Source organism: Carassius gibelio, chromosome B9, assembly GCF_023724105.1.
Source record: "Carassius gibelio isolate Cgi1373 ecotype wild population from Czech Republic chromosome B9, carGib1.2-hapl.c, whole genome shotgun sequence".
In the NCBI taxonomy this organism is placed as follows: Eukaryota; Metazoa; Chordata; class Actinopteri; order Cypriniformes; family Cyprinidae; genus Carassius; species Carassius gibelio.
Genome location: NC_068404.1, coordinates 30,114,877 through 30,130,855, shown reverse-complemented (window position 1 = coordinate 30,130,855; position 15,979 = coordinate 30,114,877). Strand labels below are relative to the sequence as shown.

General features: G+C 37.2%; 2 protein-coding genes across 43 annotated transcripts in view; one reads left to right on the top strand and one right to left on the bottom strand.

The window, feature by feature from the left end:
* LOC127964895 (NACHT, LRR and PYD domains-containing protein 3-like) overlaps positions 1-15,979 on the bottom strand; it is a 246,545-nt gene that overhangs the window by 3,845 nt on the left and 226,721 nt on the right. The window lies entirely within an intron of this gene.
* LOC127964887 (NACHT, LRR and PYD domains-containing protein 12) overlaps positions 1-15,979 on the top strand; it is a 397,699-nt gene that overhangs the window by 218,015 nt on the left and 163,705 nt on the right. For 3 of the 42 annotated variants that reach the window (XM_052565376.1, XM_052565374.1, XM_052565371.1), the window contains 2 exons: positions 45-223; positions 1,376-6,947. The exons of 36 other annotated variants lie outside the window; for them this stretch is intronic. In XM_052565376.1, the coding sequence (XP_052421336.1) occupies positions 45-223; positions 1,376-1,389 (193 nt within the window). In that variant the 3' untranslated portion in view covers positions 1,390-6,947. Of the gene's footprint in view, positions 1-44; positions 224-1,375; positions 6,948-15,979 lie in introns of those variants that run through there. 3 more of the 42 variants (XM_052565370.1, XM_052565366.1, XM_052565372.1) reach the window with 1 other exon arrangement.

Genomic DNA, 15,979 nt, shown 5'->3' with positions numbered 1-15,979 from the left:
ACACACTTCAACTACAATTAACACTGTCTCATTGTTCTCTACAGGTTGAGAGATTGTGGTGTCACAGATGAAGGTTGTTCTGCTTTGACTTCAGCTCTGAGATCAAACCCCTCACACCTGAGAGAACTGAGTCTGTCTCTGAATAAACTACGAAAATCAGAAGTGAAGTTACTCTCTTATCTGAAAGATGATCCATGTTATAAACTGGAGACATTATACTACTGTGAGTATAGTATCATTTAAATATTTTTTAAAACAGACAAAGTTTAGTAACAGACATATTTGGAGAATATAAGATAATAATTCAGCTCCAAATTGTTTAATTCTGTGATGATCTATGAATATATTAATATTTTCATCTCTTCCAGTGCGTCTGTGTGTAAATGATAAAGAGAGAGTTGTTGATCATTCACTGCTATTAATCTATGATCAGTTGTTCATCAGATCAGAGTATGTGAGCGGAGTGGAGCGTCAACAATTTCTCCTCCGCGCTCCGATCTTTTAATTATCACTCTGCTCCGCTCCACTCCATACTCACTGATATCAGAAACACCGCTCCACCTTCACTCCACGTCTAATGTATTTCAGTATGTGTGAAATTACACACTTCAACTTCTGTTCATAACGTATATTAAACAATAAATAAATAAAACACAAGTAGAGTGGTTTATTTGAACACTAGTGTGCAAACTGTTTTCCTACCACATGAAAAATAACATATGTCAGCATTAAAAGGTATAATTGCTGCTTTTTGTGGGGAAAATTTAGTTTATGATGAAACGTTCTCCAGTTATTTTTCCTACGGATCGATGCATTTCTGCTAATTCAACATCAGATACAGATGAAGTAGCTCTGTAAGATTACATTTGTTTGAATCCATTATTGAGAAAGCAATTGCATGTGAATAATTAAGTGTTGTAGTAGTCTACGTGTTTAAATCATGCTTTCAGCTGAAAATATTCAGTATGTAGAAGAATCAAACATCCTTGAGAATTATAACTTCCCGCTCATGTCCATATAGCCGTCATAGCCTTCACATTCTTTCTGATTTTAGTTATCCTTATATATCAATCTATCTAAATATGTTTAACGTTATTTCTTGCTTAATATCCAGCTATATTACAGGCTGTTGGCATGAATTGTACTCGTGCCGGAGCGGTGCTGGAGCGCTCTTGGAGCGAGTGAAAACCACAACGCTCCGACTTTTAAAAGATCCGCTCCTCGCTCCAGTCAAAATCACACGCTCCACTCCGCGCTCCGCTCACATACTCTGATTCATATCTCTGACTGTAATATGAATATACTGTGTGTTTTCTGAGCTGGATCTGCTGATGTGATGTGACTAATATTTGACTGTCTGTGTGTTTTATTGTAGACCCTCAGTATTGAGACATCAGTTCAGTTTCCTCAGGATCAGCTGATGGTGAATAAGAGCCGCTACAGAGACGTCACAGTCACACAATCAACAGAGACTGAAGACACAGGGCTATGAGACACATTGGTCACTTAGGATGAACAAAGTTAATGTGCTAGGAGTGCACAATATTTATCATCCTGTAATATCGTAATGTTTTTAATGATGTGCAAGGTGACAATATATAATTTTGCAAAAAAACAAAACAAAACAAAAAAGGTCTTCAGAGTCTTTCACTGTAGGACATCTCATTGTGTGATGTCAAATTATTCAATATGGATTTCCCTCATATCCCCCTCCCTAAGTGTCATCACCAAACATTTCCAAACATGTTCAAAGTATCAAAAACATCAAAATATGACAAACATTTTCAAATATTTCCAAATCATCCTCACATTGATTGAATCCTACTCTGATGAGAGTGGGTCCCCATTTGCTCTCTCTCTCCCTCTCTCTCTCTCTCTGTGTGTGTGTGTGTGCGCGCGCATGCATGAGCGTCTGAGCTGAACGAGCATGGAAGGCGAGAGCGCTGGCCTGCGGGCTGTGTGAGTTTTCTATCTTTTCTTTGGCAAAGTTTTTTTGTGTGTATTTGTGGAGGTTTTGCTTGGAGCTAGGGAGAGCGTTCAGCGTGCGCTGTCGGAGATGGCAGCAGCGGAGAGCGTACAGCTTGATAAGCTAACGTGACGGAATGGCATTAAAGTCATCTCCGCGGAGCGCTGCTCTATAGAGGACTGCAGTATAGCAGTTGCTCAAGTTGTGGGGTATAACAGTATCTTATCTTAGTATCGGTATCTAGGATGAACAGTGCATTTGTTTTATTCCTAGATGACCTGAACAAAGTTAATGAGATAGTCGCTAGTGGAATTGTGCTGAATGATTCGTACACACCGGTAATGCCTTTGATTCAACCGGCGAAAAAGATCTTGTTGTCTAATGTTCCACCTTTTATAAAGGATGAAGTGATCCAAAGAGAACTGGTCAGGCACGGAAAAGTTGTTTCGCAGTTTAAAAAAATCAATTTAAATTGCAAATCGGCACAGTTGAAGCATGTTGTTTCTTTCCGGCGGCAGGTGTATATGATTCTGAATAATGAGAGTGCGGAGTTGAATCTCGCTTTAAAGTTTAGAATTGATGATTTTGATTATGTGATTTACGTTACATCGGAGACAATGAAATGTTTTAAATGTGGACAAGGAAGACATCTTGCTCGTGAGTGTCCTGAAAATGTGGAACACGATGCAGTAGGCCAACGGAATGGTATTGAAGGTGAGGGACAGAAAATTAATGTGGAGAATGGGAATCAGGAAAAAGGAGGGGAAGTGCTTGAGAGTGGTGAACAAACTAATCAAAAAGAAACTGTAAATGGAACTAATGAGAAAGAAGTAGAAGGGGAAATTGAAAAAGTAAATGATGCTGCTGGACCTTATGTGAATGAAGAAGTCTCAGGAGACATCGATATGGTGGAGGATGACAATCTGTTTAAAACACCGACTTTAAAGAGAAAAACAAGTAAAAAAAAGTAGAGGAAAAAAAGCTAGGAAAGAGCAGGTTAAAGAAGATCAGATAAATGAAAAGATGGTTCAAGAAACCATGCCTGACATTGAACAAAATAACTCAGATGACTCTGTGACAGAAAGTGATTGTGAATCCGTAAGTTCAGTTGACTCAGTCTCTCAAAGAAGATCTGGAAGAGTGCTTACACCCTTGAAAAAATTAAATCTTTTTTGCAGAACACAAAAGGCATGAAGGGTGTTCAAGTACAAGAGTTTTTTTCCTGATACTGAAATGTTCATAGAGGCTGCAAAAATGTCAATGAAAGAAATCGGTTTAGGGGGTCTCACAGAGCAGGAAGTATACAGGTTAAAGAAATTTGTTCAAAAGGTGAGATCCAAAAGATTAAATGATGAAAAGGAAGTGTTTTAATTTTTCTTTTTTCTTTGTCAATTTCTTGTTTTTGTTTTGCACAGTTTCTTTTTTTTCTCATTAATTTATGAGTAATTTAAGACTGGGCAGCCTGAACATGAATGGTGCAAGAGATTTCAGAAAAAGAGCAATATTTTATGAGTTGATAAGGCAAAAAAAGATTGATGTCATGTTTCTTCAAGAAACGCATAGTGATTTAAAAAATGAAAATGAATGGATGATGGAATGGGAAGGAAAGGTGATAGTGAGCCATAAGACTACCACTAGTGGAGGTGTAGCAATTTTACTAAGAAATAATATAAATACAGTCTCTTGTGAAGTAGAGCATGTAGTCGAGGGACAGTTACTGAAATTACGGCTTGTGTTTGAACATTTTTCTGCTGTATTTATAAATGTGTATGCCCCAGTATTGGGAGGTGAAAGAGTGATGTTTTTAAACAAAGTTAGACATATGGTAAAGAGTTGTAAATCTGAAGAGTTTTTATTTCTAGGGGGTGATTTTAATTGTACAGAAGATGATAAAATTGATAGAAATCACAAAGAACCACATATGCCTTCGCAGTGTGCCTTAAAACAAATTCTGAAAGAATATGAATTGTATGACATTTGGAGGGTTCTAAATAAAACAAAAAGGCAGTACACATGGACACAAGTTATGTGACAATGGCTAGACTAGACAGGTGGTATTGTTTTAAACATCATTTTAATATTATCAAACAATGTGCAATTTCTCCTGTGGGCTTCTCAGATCATGGTTTAGTCAGTTGTAATGTTTTTATCACTAATGTAAAGCCAAGAAGTGCTTATTGGCATTTTAATACGGTTTTATTGCAAGATAAATGGTGTTTGGCCATTTTTGGCAACAGTTTAAGAATAAGAAGTCATCCTTTGATTCTTTGCAACAATGGTGGGACATTGCAAAAATAGAGATACAGCAACTGTGCCGTATGTATACACTCAATGTTTCGAGAGACATTTCCCGATCCCTGAAAGATCTAGAGAAAGAGATTATTGAAATACAAAATTTAGTGGAATCTGTTAGAGACAGAGAATGTGTTAACATTTTAAAAGATAAAAAGAAAATTTTAGATGATTTGTTGGGGGTTAAAGCACAGGGTGCTCTGGTACGCTCGCGTTTTCAGAGTGTAGCACTGATGGATGGCCCAACCAGTTTCTTTTTTGGACTTGAAAAGAAAAATGGCCAAAATAGAACTATGCATTCCTTGTTATCTGAATCTGGTACAAAAATTACAGAGGCTAAGGAAATAAGAAAAAGAGCGGTAGGTTTTTATTCCGAGTTATATAAGAGTGGTCACGTGGAGGTGAAGGAAATAGCCAGTTAGTTTTATGTGAGTCTGCCTAAAGTTTCGGATGAAGCAAACACTGAGTTGGAAAACCCTTTTACGAAAGGTGAGCTGTACAACGCCCTAAAGAGTATGGAGTGCGGGAAAGCTCCAGGGATCGATGGAATTCCTGTTGAGTTTTATAAATCACTTTGGCCAGTTTTGGGTGATGATCTTCTGGAGGTGATTAATGACAGCTTGACTAGAGGGTCGCTGCCGACAAGCTGCCGGAGAGCAGTGATCACCCTGTTACCGAAAAAAGGAGACCTCAGAAACATAAAGAACTGGCGACCTGTGTCACTCTTATGCTCTGATATAAAAATCTTATCTAAAGCCTTAGCGTTTAGGTTGAGAGAAGTGATTGGTGGGGTCATACATATAGACCAGACATACTGTGTTCCCAATAGATCGATCTTTGATAACATTCATTTAATTCGAGATATTTTGGACGTCTCTGGATCATTGGGTTTAGATTTTGGCCTTATTTCCTTAGACCAGGAAAAAGCTTTTGACCGGGTTGAGCATAAGTACCTCTGGAAGACCCTGAGTGAGTTTGGTTTCAGCCCAGGTTTTATCAAAATGATTGGGGTGTTGTATGCAAACATTGAGAGTATACTCAAAATTAATGGAGGGTTGAGTGTTCCTTTTAAAATTACAAGAGGTATTAGACAAGGTTGTGCACTTTCTGGCATGTTGTATGCTTTAGCCATTGAACCTCTGCTGTTAAGGATTAGGGCAAACATTGATGGGTGGAGTATACCGCAATCTGAATGTAAGATTAAGTTATCAGCTTATGTTGACAATATTGTGGTTATGATAAAAAATCAGGAAGAAGTAAACACTTTACAGGTAATTTTAAATGAGTTTGGTCAACTGTCTTCAGCTAAAGTAAACTGGTGTAAGAGTGAAGCCATTGTAGGAGGAAAATGGGAAGGTAGATGTCTTCCTAAACTACCAGCTGGTCTTGAGTGGAAGAAAAGTGGTTTTAAATATTTGTGGCCAAAAATGTCTTTAAGAGGACATGTGACTATTATTAATAATCTGGTGGCTTCGACGTTCTGGCATCGTTTGGCTTGTATTGAGCCACCAAATGGACTTCTCTCAAAACTGCAGACGGTAATAGTGGATTTTTTCTGGACTAAACTTCACTGGATACCGCAGAGTGTTCTCTATCTTCCTAGAGAGGAAGGGGGACAAGGACTGATACACATGGTCAGCAGAGGAGCAACCTTTCGTTTACAGTTCATTCAAAGACTTTTAACAGGCCCAGAGGATCTGGTTTGGAGAAATGTTGCTGTATCTATTTTAAGACGAGCTGGAGGTCTGGGATTGGACTTTAGTTTGTTTTTAATGGATTCTAACAGAATTCCACTGAATGGACTGACACCTTTTTATAAGGGGATTTTTTTGTGGAGCTTTTTTGAAAAGAGAAGAGTGGTTTCTGGGTCTTCTCTGTTTTGGTTACTAGAAGAACAGACTGTGTTTGGAGCCAGGTTGGATGTATCCAATGAAATTGCATTTGGGTTTGAAAATGTAATGTGTACTTCAAAAAAGGTGAAGTTGTGTGATCTGATAGCTGAGGGAGGGACTGACTTAAATAACTCGCAAGGGGTAGCATCTGGTCTAAAATTAAAATCGGAAAGATTGGCAAGAAAATTTTTGAAAGTTTTAAAACAGAGACTTACGATGGAAGAAAATTTTCTACTTGTGAGGTATGGGGAAGGGAGAATTTCTCCAAACAATAAAGATCCTTTTCCTGAAGTTTTCTTTTCTCCTGATCTTAAAGGAGCTAGTGGGGGGATGTTGGAGAACTTGGAAGATTCAAGTATTCACAAGGCTGACCGTAAGAAATTGTATCGAAACTGTGTTAAAGTTTTAAATAAGAAAGTGTTAAATGGAAGAGTAGACACTGTTTGGAGAGACAAATTTGGCTTGGATCAGAGTATAAAACCGGTATGGAGAGTGTTGTATAAACCTCCTTTGGGAAAAGGAGTGGGGGATCTTCAATGGAGGATTTTACACGGGGCAGTTGCTGTCAATGCTTTTATAAGTGTTATTAATCCTAATGTGTCTAATGGGTGTCCTTTTTGTAAAAAAAGGGAGACAATATTTCATTGTTTTATGGAGTGTTCAAGGTTGGGTTATTTTTTTGATTTTCTTAAATTTTTGTTTAACAGTTTAAATGAAGGTTTTACGGTTCAGAGTTTTATTCTTGGTTACCGATATGTAGCAAAAAAAAAAAAAAGAATAAAATGTCAACTTTTAAACTTCATTTTAGGGGAAGCAAAAATGGCAATATATTCAAGCAGGAAGAAAAAAATTGAAGGATCAGAAGGATGTGAAGTTGTGTCTATTTTAAAAAACAGGATAAAATCAAGAGTGTGGATTGATTTTAAATTTTATAAGATGATGAAGGACTTGACTTTTTTTCAAATCAGTGGTGTTATAATGATGCAGTTTGCTCTGTTGTAGATGATCTTTTAATTTTTTCTTGTATGCTACAATAAGTATCACCATGTGATGTGTATTGTTGTGGTTATATTTATATTGGAATTGTGTTGTAATGTATAAGAATTGTAAAATAAATGTTTTGTCAAAATTCTCTCTCTCTCTCTCTCTTTGTCTCTCTCTCGTGGTCCTTCATCACTTTTAAAAGTCAACAACAGGTTTCCTCAAAGAAACGACCAGAGAACAATCACTCAGGAGGAAAACCTCACATAAAACAGAGATCGTCACACATTTACTAAACAATGTAGTAGTAATTGTCAGACACAGACGAGGACACAGAGGATTCAGTGATATAGTGTTTAATGTGAATCAGAGGTTTCAGACACAGGTGAATCTTGACACGTAGATGACACAGAGAATAACACAACTTTCCTTCAGGTGAATGGTGATACAGGTGGCGACTCAGACGAAGGGAACAGGAATACAGATGAGGATGAAGAGGGTTCAGTAGATCAGGTAGGTTATACGAATGGCGTTCAGGTAAGTGAGGAGATCGGTGCTAGACCAAACACTGGGTGATGGTGACTGATGGCTTTATATGTGGCACTGGTGATAATGCACAGGTGTTCAGAATTCAGGTGATTGGGGACGAGTGGGTGTGGCGTAAGTTTCCGATTCCGGGAGTGTAGAAGGTGTGGCTGTGACAGTAATGGGGTGTCAAGGGTTTTATCCAAAGGACATTAAAAAAATAGTTGATTTGTTTATACAGCACTGAAAACCAAGAAAATCAATGTGATTTTTACAGTGATATCTGAGCTGTCCAGATTTAATATAGATCATCATAACTGTGTATTCTGAAATTCAGAAATCGACAACTTATCACTTGTACATTTTCTCATATTTTAATCCAGTCTAACATTTGAGTGTGTAACCTTTGTATTTATGTGTTTATTTTTATTAAAATATGTGTCATCTCGAGAAGATGGGCTTCCACTTGATATCATCATGAGAAATGTGTGCCCTGCTGTATCTTGATTGACATTTAATTGTTTGATCAAAATTATTGCTTGTGACAATTTAGTAGGAACTGGATGTTGTTGGTTCAGTTGTGTTTGATCAGGGTTGGAGTCGAAACTTTTTGAATTTGAAGATCAAGGTAAATTGTACTTTATTTGTATATCGGGAAACAGGCAAGTATCTTCTGCTGCTATTGAAGGGAAGTGCTAAATAAAAATAATAAAAATTATGATACTTCAATAAATTAAGAAAAATTTGGACCTGTACATCCTGTTCAAAAGTTTTCATGCCTCGGTTCTTAGTGCATTGTGTTTCCTTCAGGAGCAGCTGTGAATGTTTTAACTTTCTGTAATAGTTGTGTTTGAGTCCCTCAGTTTTCCTCAGTATGAAAAGATGAATCTCAAAATCATACAGTCACTGCTGGAAAGAGTTCTACCAGAAAGACTCGGGAGATAAAATGTACAAAGCATACATTTATTGACAACTCAGCAAGCATAATTATAAATTTCTTTGGCGGAAGGCCCTGTCCATGGTTCGTAATCCGAGGGTAGCGAATCTGCATTTTCTGCCTTAAGACGAAGGCAGGGGCGCAGCCGACCCCCCTGGAAGGTAAGGACAGGACCTTCCTGGTGGTGGTGGGGAGGGTGGAGGTTGTTGTCGCGTTGGCATCTGCGAGCCCAAACATGTGTAAATACGATCTTTTATACCGAAGTATAAAGACGTGATTGGATAATGATGAAGGTAATTAATGACAAAGTAGTTGAGTCTTCCTGGCAGAACTTAAGCTAAAGATTCAATTTCTACCAGAAAGACTCGGGAGATAAAATTATGTACGAAGCATACATTTATTGACAACTCAGCAAGCATAATTATAATTTTTTTGGCGGAAGTCCCCATCCATGGTTCGTAATCCGAGGGTAGCGAATCTGCATTTCCTGCCTGAAGACGAAGTCAGGGGCGCAGCCGACCCCCAAAATTAGGTGGATTATGAAACCTGCAGACGGGGCCAGCCTTCCCCCCAAAATAAGTAGATGAAAGTATACCCACCAGTTGTGAATCCTAAGGTTCCTGGAAGATATAAAGAGAGAGTTAGCATGATCAGTATGATGACGTTAGATTAAACCTCATATAACTATGTTTAAGTTTTTTTTTTTTTTCAGACATATACAGGCCTCGATAGACCATACAGAAATAGTCACGATAGGCCAGACGCAGACAGGCCTCGATAGACCAACAGAAATAGCCACGATAGGCCAGACGAAGACAGCCACGATAGGCAGACGCAAACAGGCCTTGATAGACCGACAGAAATAGCCACGATAGGCCAGACGCAGACAGCCACGATAGGCAGACGCAGACAGGCCTCGATAGACCATACATAAATAGCCACGATAGGCCAGACGCAGACAGGCCTCGATAGACCATACAGAAAAATAGCCATGATAGCCAGACACGGATAGGCCTCGATAGACCGTACAGAAATACCCACGATAGGTCAGATGCAGACAGCCACGGTAGGCAGACACAGACAGGCCATGATGGACCGTACAGAAATAGCCACGATAGGCCAGACGCAGACAGACACAATAGGCAGACACAGACAGGCCTCGATAGACCGTACAGAAAAAAAGCCATGATAGCCAGACACGGACAGGCCTCAATGGACCGTACAGAAATAGCCACGATAGGCCATATGCAGACAGCCACGATAGGCAGACACAGACAGGCCACGATGGACCTTACAGAAATAGCCACAATAGGCCAGACATATACAGGCATTGATAGACCATACAGATATAGTAACACCACCACCAGTAATTGCATGAATTTACCTGATTAGTTACTGGAGAGCTTGCTGAGCTTCGAGAATGGTTTTTGAGTCGGGTCTGATGTAGGATTCAAATGCTGAGGAAGACCATCTGCCCATGATCTTAATAGCTGATGTAGAGATCCCTCGTTCTGCTGCTGAAGTAGCTGCCCCAATTCTGAATGAATGGCCAGTATAGAGAGAGGGGGATAGACTGCAGCTTTGAGAACAGTGGTTAAGTGAGTTCTAAACAGGCCTTGGAAAGGGGTGCTCCGTTAGGTAAAATAAAGAGTGGTGCATGTTTAGAAGTTCTAGGTCAGATTTTAAGAAATTTCACCATGGCAGAGAAGGGACAGAATTTATTATTGATTTTGTAATTGTAATGTGACACCAGAACCTTGCACATCGGTTTTTGAGTGCTTGAGGAAGAGTGTGAAGAATTTAGGTCCGAATCGTAGATCTGAAAAGGAAATGCCGCGAGCAGGATCAAATTGATTAGTTTCTGAGGTGAATTCCCCTTGACGCATAAACCCGTAGAAGGCAGATAAAACGCTGCCTCGAGAAGAATATTGAGGTACTTAGAAAGAAGGCTATAGCGGACGGAAGTAATACATTTTTGCAATATGGGCAGGGTAATAGGCAGACGTTTGTCTTTAATTTTGTTGGAAGATTTAGCTAACCCCTTAAGTAGTAATAGAACGGAATATTCAGAAAAGGCTTTGAAAATTAGAATTATAAAATTTAGCGTAGAATTGGATGCTGGCAAGGAGTCTGCGAATAGAGAAATTTTAAGATAGCGATTTTTAAAATTAAAGACGAGAAAGGAGCGAACGGTCGAAATTAGAAATAGGAAACAGAAATTTTGGAAGGAAAAACATCTTTATCGAAATCTGAACACTTCCACTCTGTAATGCATAATTTTTCTGATGACGTCGGTTTGACAGCATGTGCAGAACCTCCTTAACATGCCCCTCCAGCCGTTAGTTTGCTATGAGTGAGCGGAGACCAGGAGCGCAAACAATACCATGCCTGCTAATTGATATTCGGTTTAAACTGGAGATATGTCACTACTCTGAAATAAAGTCAGCAGCAACTTCCGTGTCACGTGGTCTTTAAAATGTCTGCTGAGCATTGAGCCGAATCTTACCTACGACTCTAATGAAAGGGTCCATGTACGCATCAGCTTGATAGATCCAGTGTTCATAATAGCGCTAGTCCAAGAGTAAGCCATGTAAAGATGAGGTGAGAGCAGCGGTTCTCTGCATCTGCAGCCATAGAATCCAATTCCAGTATGAAGCATTCAGGAATAGACGCAAATGAAACAATGACTGAATAAACAAATATTAAAGCATAGGATTAAAACAACAAATCTTAAGTGTGCTAGACGAAGCATATTTTTACAGAAATGCAAACAATCTTTATCAGTATAAAAGATTGTTGCTTTTATTACGAGCCTTAAAATGCCTCATTACGAAGGAGTTATTCAGAACATTGCATGCACTATGATCAACATCTTAATTATGCAGTGCGAGTCTGCTAGATAAACAAGCACGAAACGCCCAGTGCTTTATTTTGAACGTGTGAGTATAAAGCCTTGCAGAGAATAAAATTAATGCCCAAGCACCACAAGGGCATAGAACAAAAATGATACTTATAATGCTGTAGATTGATGAAGTGATGGAGGCGAGATGCCGAAAGAGACTGGCAGCCTTGATTCTGTCTGCTGGTCCAGAGAGACTTCATAGGTGCAGGTTCACGTGAGCGTACAGATTAAATATTTGTTGATTGAGACCAAAGTCCTTTCAGGTGTTGAGACCCAAGCAGCACTGACGCGACATCTCGGAAAGCACCGGCATTGCCAAGACCGTTTTTTTTTTTTGGTTGCTGCGGGATGCTATTTCTGTCCGGGGTTTGAGGTGACCCCAATAGTGTCATATATAGCCCCTAGAATGTGAATTCTACCGATAAACCCCTTTTGAAACACGATTGGCTATTTTTTAGTAGTAACTAAAAAAGTAGTTTTTTTTTTTTTTTTTTAAGAAAACCTGGCAACCCTGGAAAGCACACGGAACTCCGCCAATGTTTCACATCCTCTGCCGAAAAAAGCTTGTATATCATCCAACACGAACGACCGCAGATAATCACCGCGACACGAGTAAAGCCAACGATCCCGTGTGCATCTTAGAGGATCGTCAAACTCGTGATAGTCTGCCGGACACAAACTTAACTATAGCAAGTAAATCAATAAAACGCAACTGCTTGAGCGAGGAACAATCACTTCGGCATCTGCAAACTCAAACATGTGTAAGTACGATCTTTTATACCGAAGTATAAAGACGTGTAATTAATGACGAAGTAATTGAGTCTTCCTGGCAGAACTTAGGCTAAAACTTCCATTTCAGATATGCAAAAGATGCTGGAAAACTGAAGAAACTGCAGGAGCTTGAGGATTTTTTTTATTATTTTTAAACGTAAACATCTTTTATGTAAAATATCTTACTCAGGTCGTTACTAATTAAAAATTATTCATTTTTTGTGATCTCTTATTTTGTTAAAATTATTCTCATTTTCTCAGATTGTGCACTGTAAATATCAGCATCTGCAGCAGATTATAGCATCTATTTGCTGTGTTTGATTCTTGAAATCTTTCTCTTAAACGTGTCTAATAAGCCTGTCAAAAAAAAACTATTCTAAAGCAAAAATGCTGATTAGTTTGAAACGATAATGCGGATTTGTTTCTAATTGAACCTGAAGAGGGCAGCACTCAGAAGTTTTTACACCATATATTGTGGAATAATAAAGCCTCACTAATAAAGCCTCATTCTTACAGATCATTAACTAAAAAAGTTCGTTTAGGGTTTAGTTACTCTTTAATGTTGATGGACATCAGTCGCACACCGGGCGAGAAGCGTAGCACCGTGCCACATCTAGAATAACTCGAGGTATCGCACACCGGATGCGCACATACTGAGCCGCAAGATGAATGTGTTTTAATTAATTTATGTTATAATTTAGTCTAGATTATCATTAGCATTCTAGATTGCCATTCATAATTTTTTTTATTATTATAATCAATTTCAGCATTTCTAATGCTGAAGCTACTAATACCAATTTGTTTTCTAAATAAAAACAAAAAAGCTACATGCTTATTTCTTAATGTTTCTAAAGACGGTCACTGAACATTTTAGCTTCCCAGCCGGCATTTCAACGTTGAATCAACGTTGAAACAACATCAGGTACCATGGTTGAATCAACGTTGAATTACCTTTCGATTTTGCAAATTGGATCAATGTTGAAATCACGACGTTGATTCACCATTGAAATTGCGATGTGGATTCACCGTTGAAATCCCGACGTTGAATCAACGTTGAATTACCTTTCGATTTTGCAAATTGGGTCAACGTTGAAATCACGATGTTGATTCACCATTGAAATCCCAACGTGGATTCACCGTTGAAATCGCGACGATATTTAACCGTCTTACCTTCTTTACGGGTAAATTAGGGTTGTTCTGCAGACCTTGGATGAAAGGACAAAGGAAAAAAATGTGTTAATCACTTGTGTTTATGGACCACCTGGGCCTGTTACTGATTTGTTTACAGAAAAAATTATAGAAATGTTTGAGGATGTAAAGAACAAATCAGTAATTGTATGTGGTGATTTAAATATAGATTTGGGTAGCAAAATAGCAACTAACGACTTTAAGAATTATATGGAAATAGCAGGTTTATGCCCAATGATAACTAAACCAACCAGAATCACAACTCATAGTGCTACGATTATTGATAATATATATACAAATATACACAGTGAAATTATAAATGGTTATTTTCATGACAGATGTGAGTGATCATCTCCCTGTATTTATAATTTATGACAACTTCTGTATTAATACTATGCAAGATAACTCTCGTTGTCATAAGGGATAAGTCTAGTAAAGCTATTGAGAATTTTAAAGATCTTAAGAGACAAAATTGGGATCAAGTATATACGAATGACTTAAATAATGCTTATAATGCTTTCATGACTACATTAATTAATTCATATAATAAAAATTGTAAACAAATCAAAATTCGTGCTCAAACTGCGAAAAAATCCTTTGATAATCCTTGGATGACAAATGGGTTGAAAAACGCTTGCAAAAAAAATGATCTGTATAGAATGTTTCTCAAAAAAAGAACAGAAGATGCAGAATGCAGATATAAAAAAATATAAAAACAAACTTGTATTAATTATAAGAAAACAAAAAAAGGATTATTACACCAATCTTTACAAAAGTAAAGGCAGTATCAAAAACACATGGGGTGTAATAAATACAGTCTTGCATAAAGGCAGGGCCAAAATTATTACTCCTGATTTTATAACCAAGAACAACTCAGATAAATATGCGACAGAAGAAATTGCAAACGAATTCAATAATTATTTTGCAAACATTGGCTCCAATTTAGTACAATACATCCCAGATGAAAACATTGATGGTAGTATTTTCCTTGAGAGGGTACAAGCGAGTGAAATCTTGAAAATTGTGTATGAATTTGCAAATAAAAAGTCAAATGATAATACAGATATGAATATGTCACTGACAAAGCAAATTATAGACGTTATTGTTGAGCCTTTTACTTACATTTGTAATTTGTCATTCACTACAGGGAAATTTCCAGAACATATGAAAATAGCCAAAGTGGTTCCACTTTTCAAAAAAGGAAATAAAAATGATGTTTCGAATTATAGACCCATATGCCTGTTACCACAGTTATCTAAAATTTTTGAAAAATTATTTGTGTTTAGACTAAACATTTTTTTTGGAAAAAAATGAATTGTTAAATAATAGTCAATATGGATTTCGCTCAAATCATTCAAAAGCTATTTAAAAGAAAGAGAGCAGTTTGTTGAAATTAATAACAAAAAATCAAAAAAATTGTCCAATAACTTGTGGTGTACCCCAGGGATCGGTACTAGGTCCAGTACTTTTTCTTCTTTATGTGAACGATATAGCAAATGTTTCTAAGTTACTAAAATGTATTTTGTTTGCGGATGATACTACTTTATTTTATGCTGGCAAAAATATAAATGACCTATTACAAGTCGTAGAGTATGAGTTTGGGAAAATTATGAGATGGTTTAACGCCAATAGATTTTCTTTAAATATTAGTAAGACAAAATTTATGATTTTTAGTTGTATAAATAAGGATTTTGATGCAGCATTGTTAGTACAAGGAGTACAGATTGAAAGGACTCATGAATTTAAGTTTTTAGGTGTTGTGATCAATGAACAGTTGACATGGAAATTCCATATTGACCATGATAAATCTAGGGTATCCCAAATAATAGCCATGTTACATAAGGTAAAAGTATCTGTTAATAAATGTGCCTTAATTTTGTTATATAATTCATTGATTGTTCCACATCTGACCTATTGCATTGAAGCATGGGGAAGTGCAAACAAGACTTATATAGAACCAGTTTTTAAATTACAAAAACGTGCCATTCGTGTTGTAAAAGGAAGTGAATATAGGGCCCACACAAATCCAATATTTATACAGTTAAAAATCTTAAAATTCAATGACTTATTTGAATATTGCCTTCTAAAAATAATGTATAAAGCTCATTTGAAAACATTACCTGACAAATTGCAAAATAGATTCATCAAGAGAGTTAGTAGATTGCATCTCAATACAAGGTGTCAGTCTGTGGAACAATCTAAATAGCGAAATTAAAACTTCAATATCGTTTTTTGTTTTTAAGAAGAGTGTAAAAGCATTACTAATAAAGAAATATTATGCTTCTATTTAGCAGGAAAATGTTATATTTGATTTATGACTATGTATATGTGCTGCAAAGTAGATGAGTGTTGTAAGCGCACCTCTTTGGAATTGTAATTTAACTTATGTTGATAAGGGCCAGATATTATAAGTTTAACTTCTTTCTGCTCCTTTTCATTTCTTTTTTTAAAAGAATGAAATAAAATATGAAATGAAATGAAATGAATGAAAGCTGAATGAGGTGTTGATTTTGAAAAGTTAATCA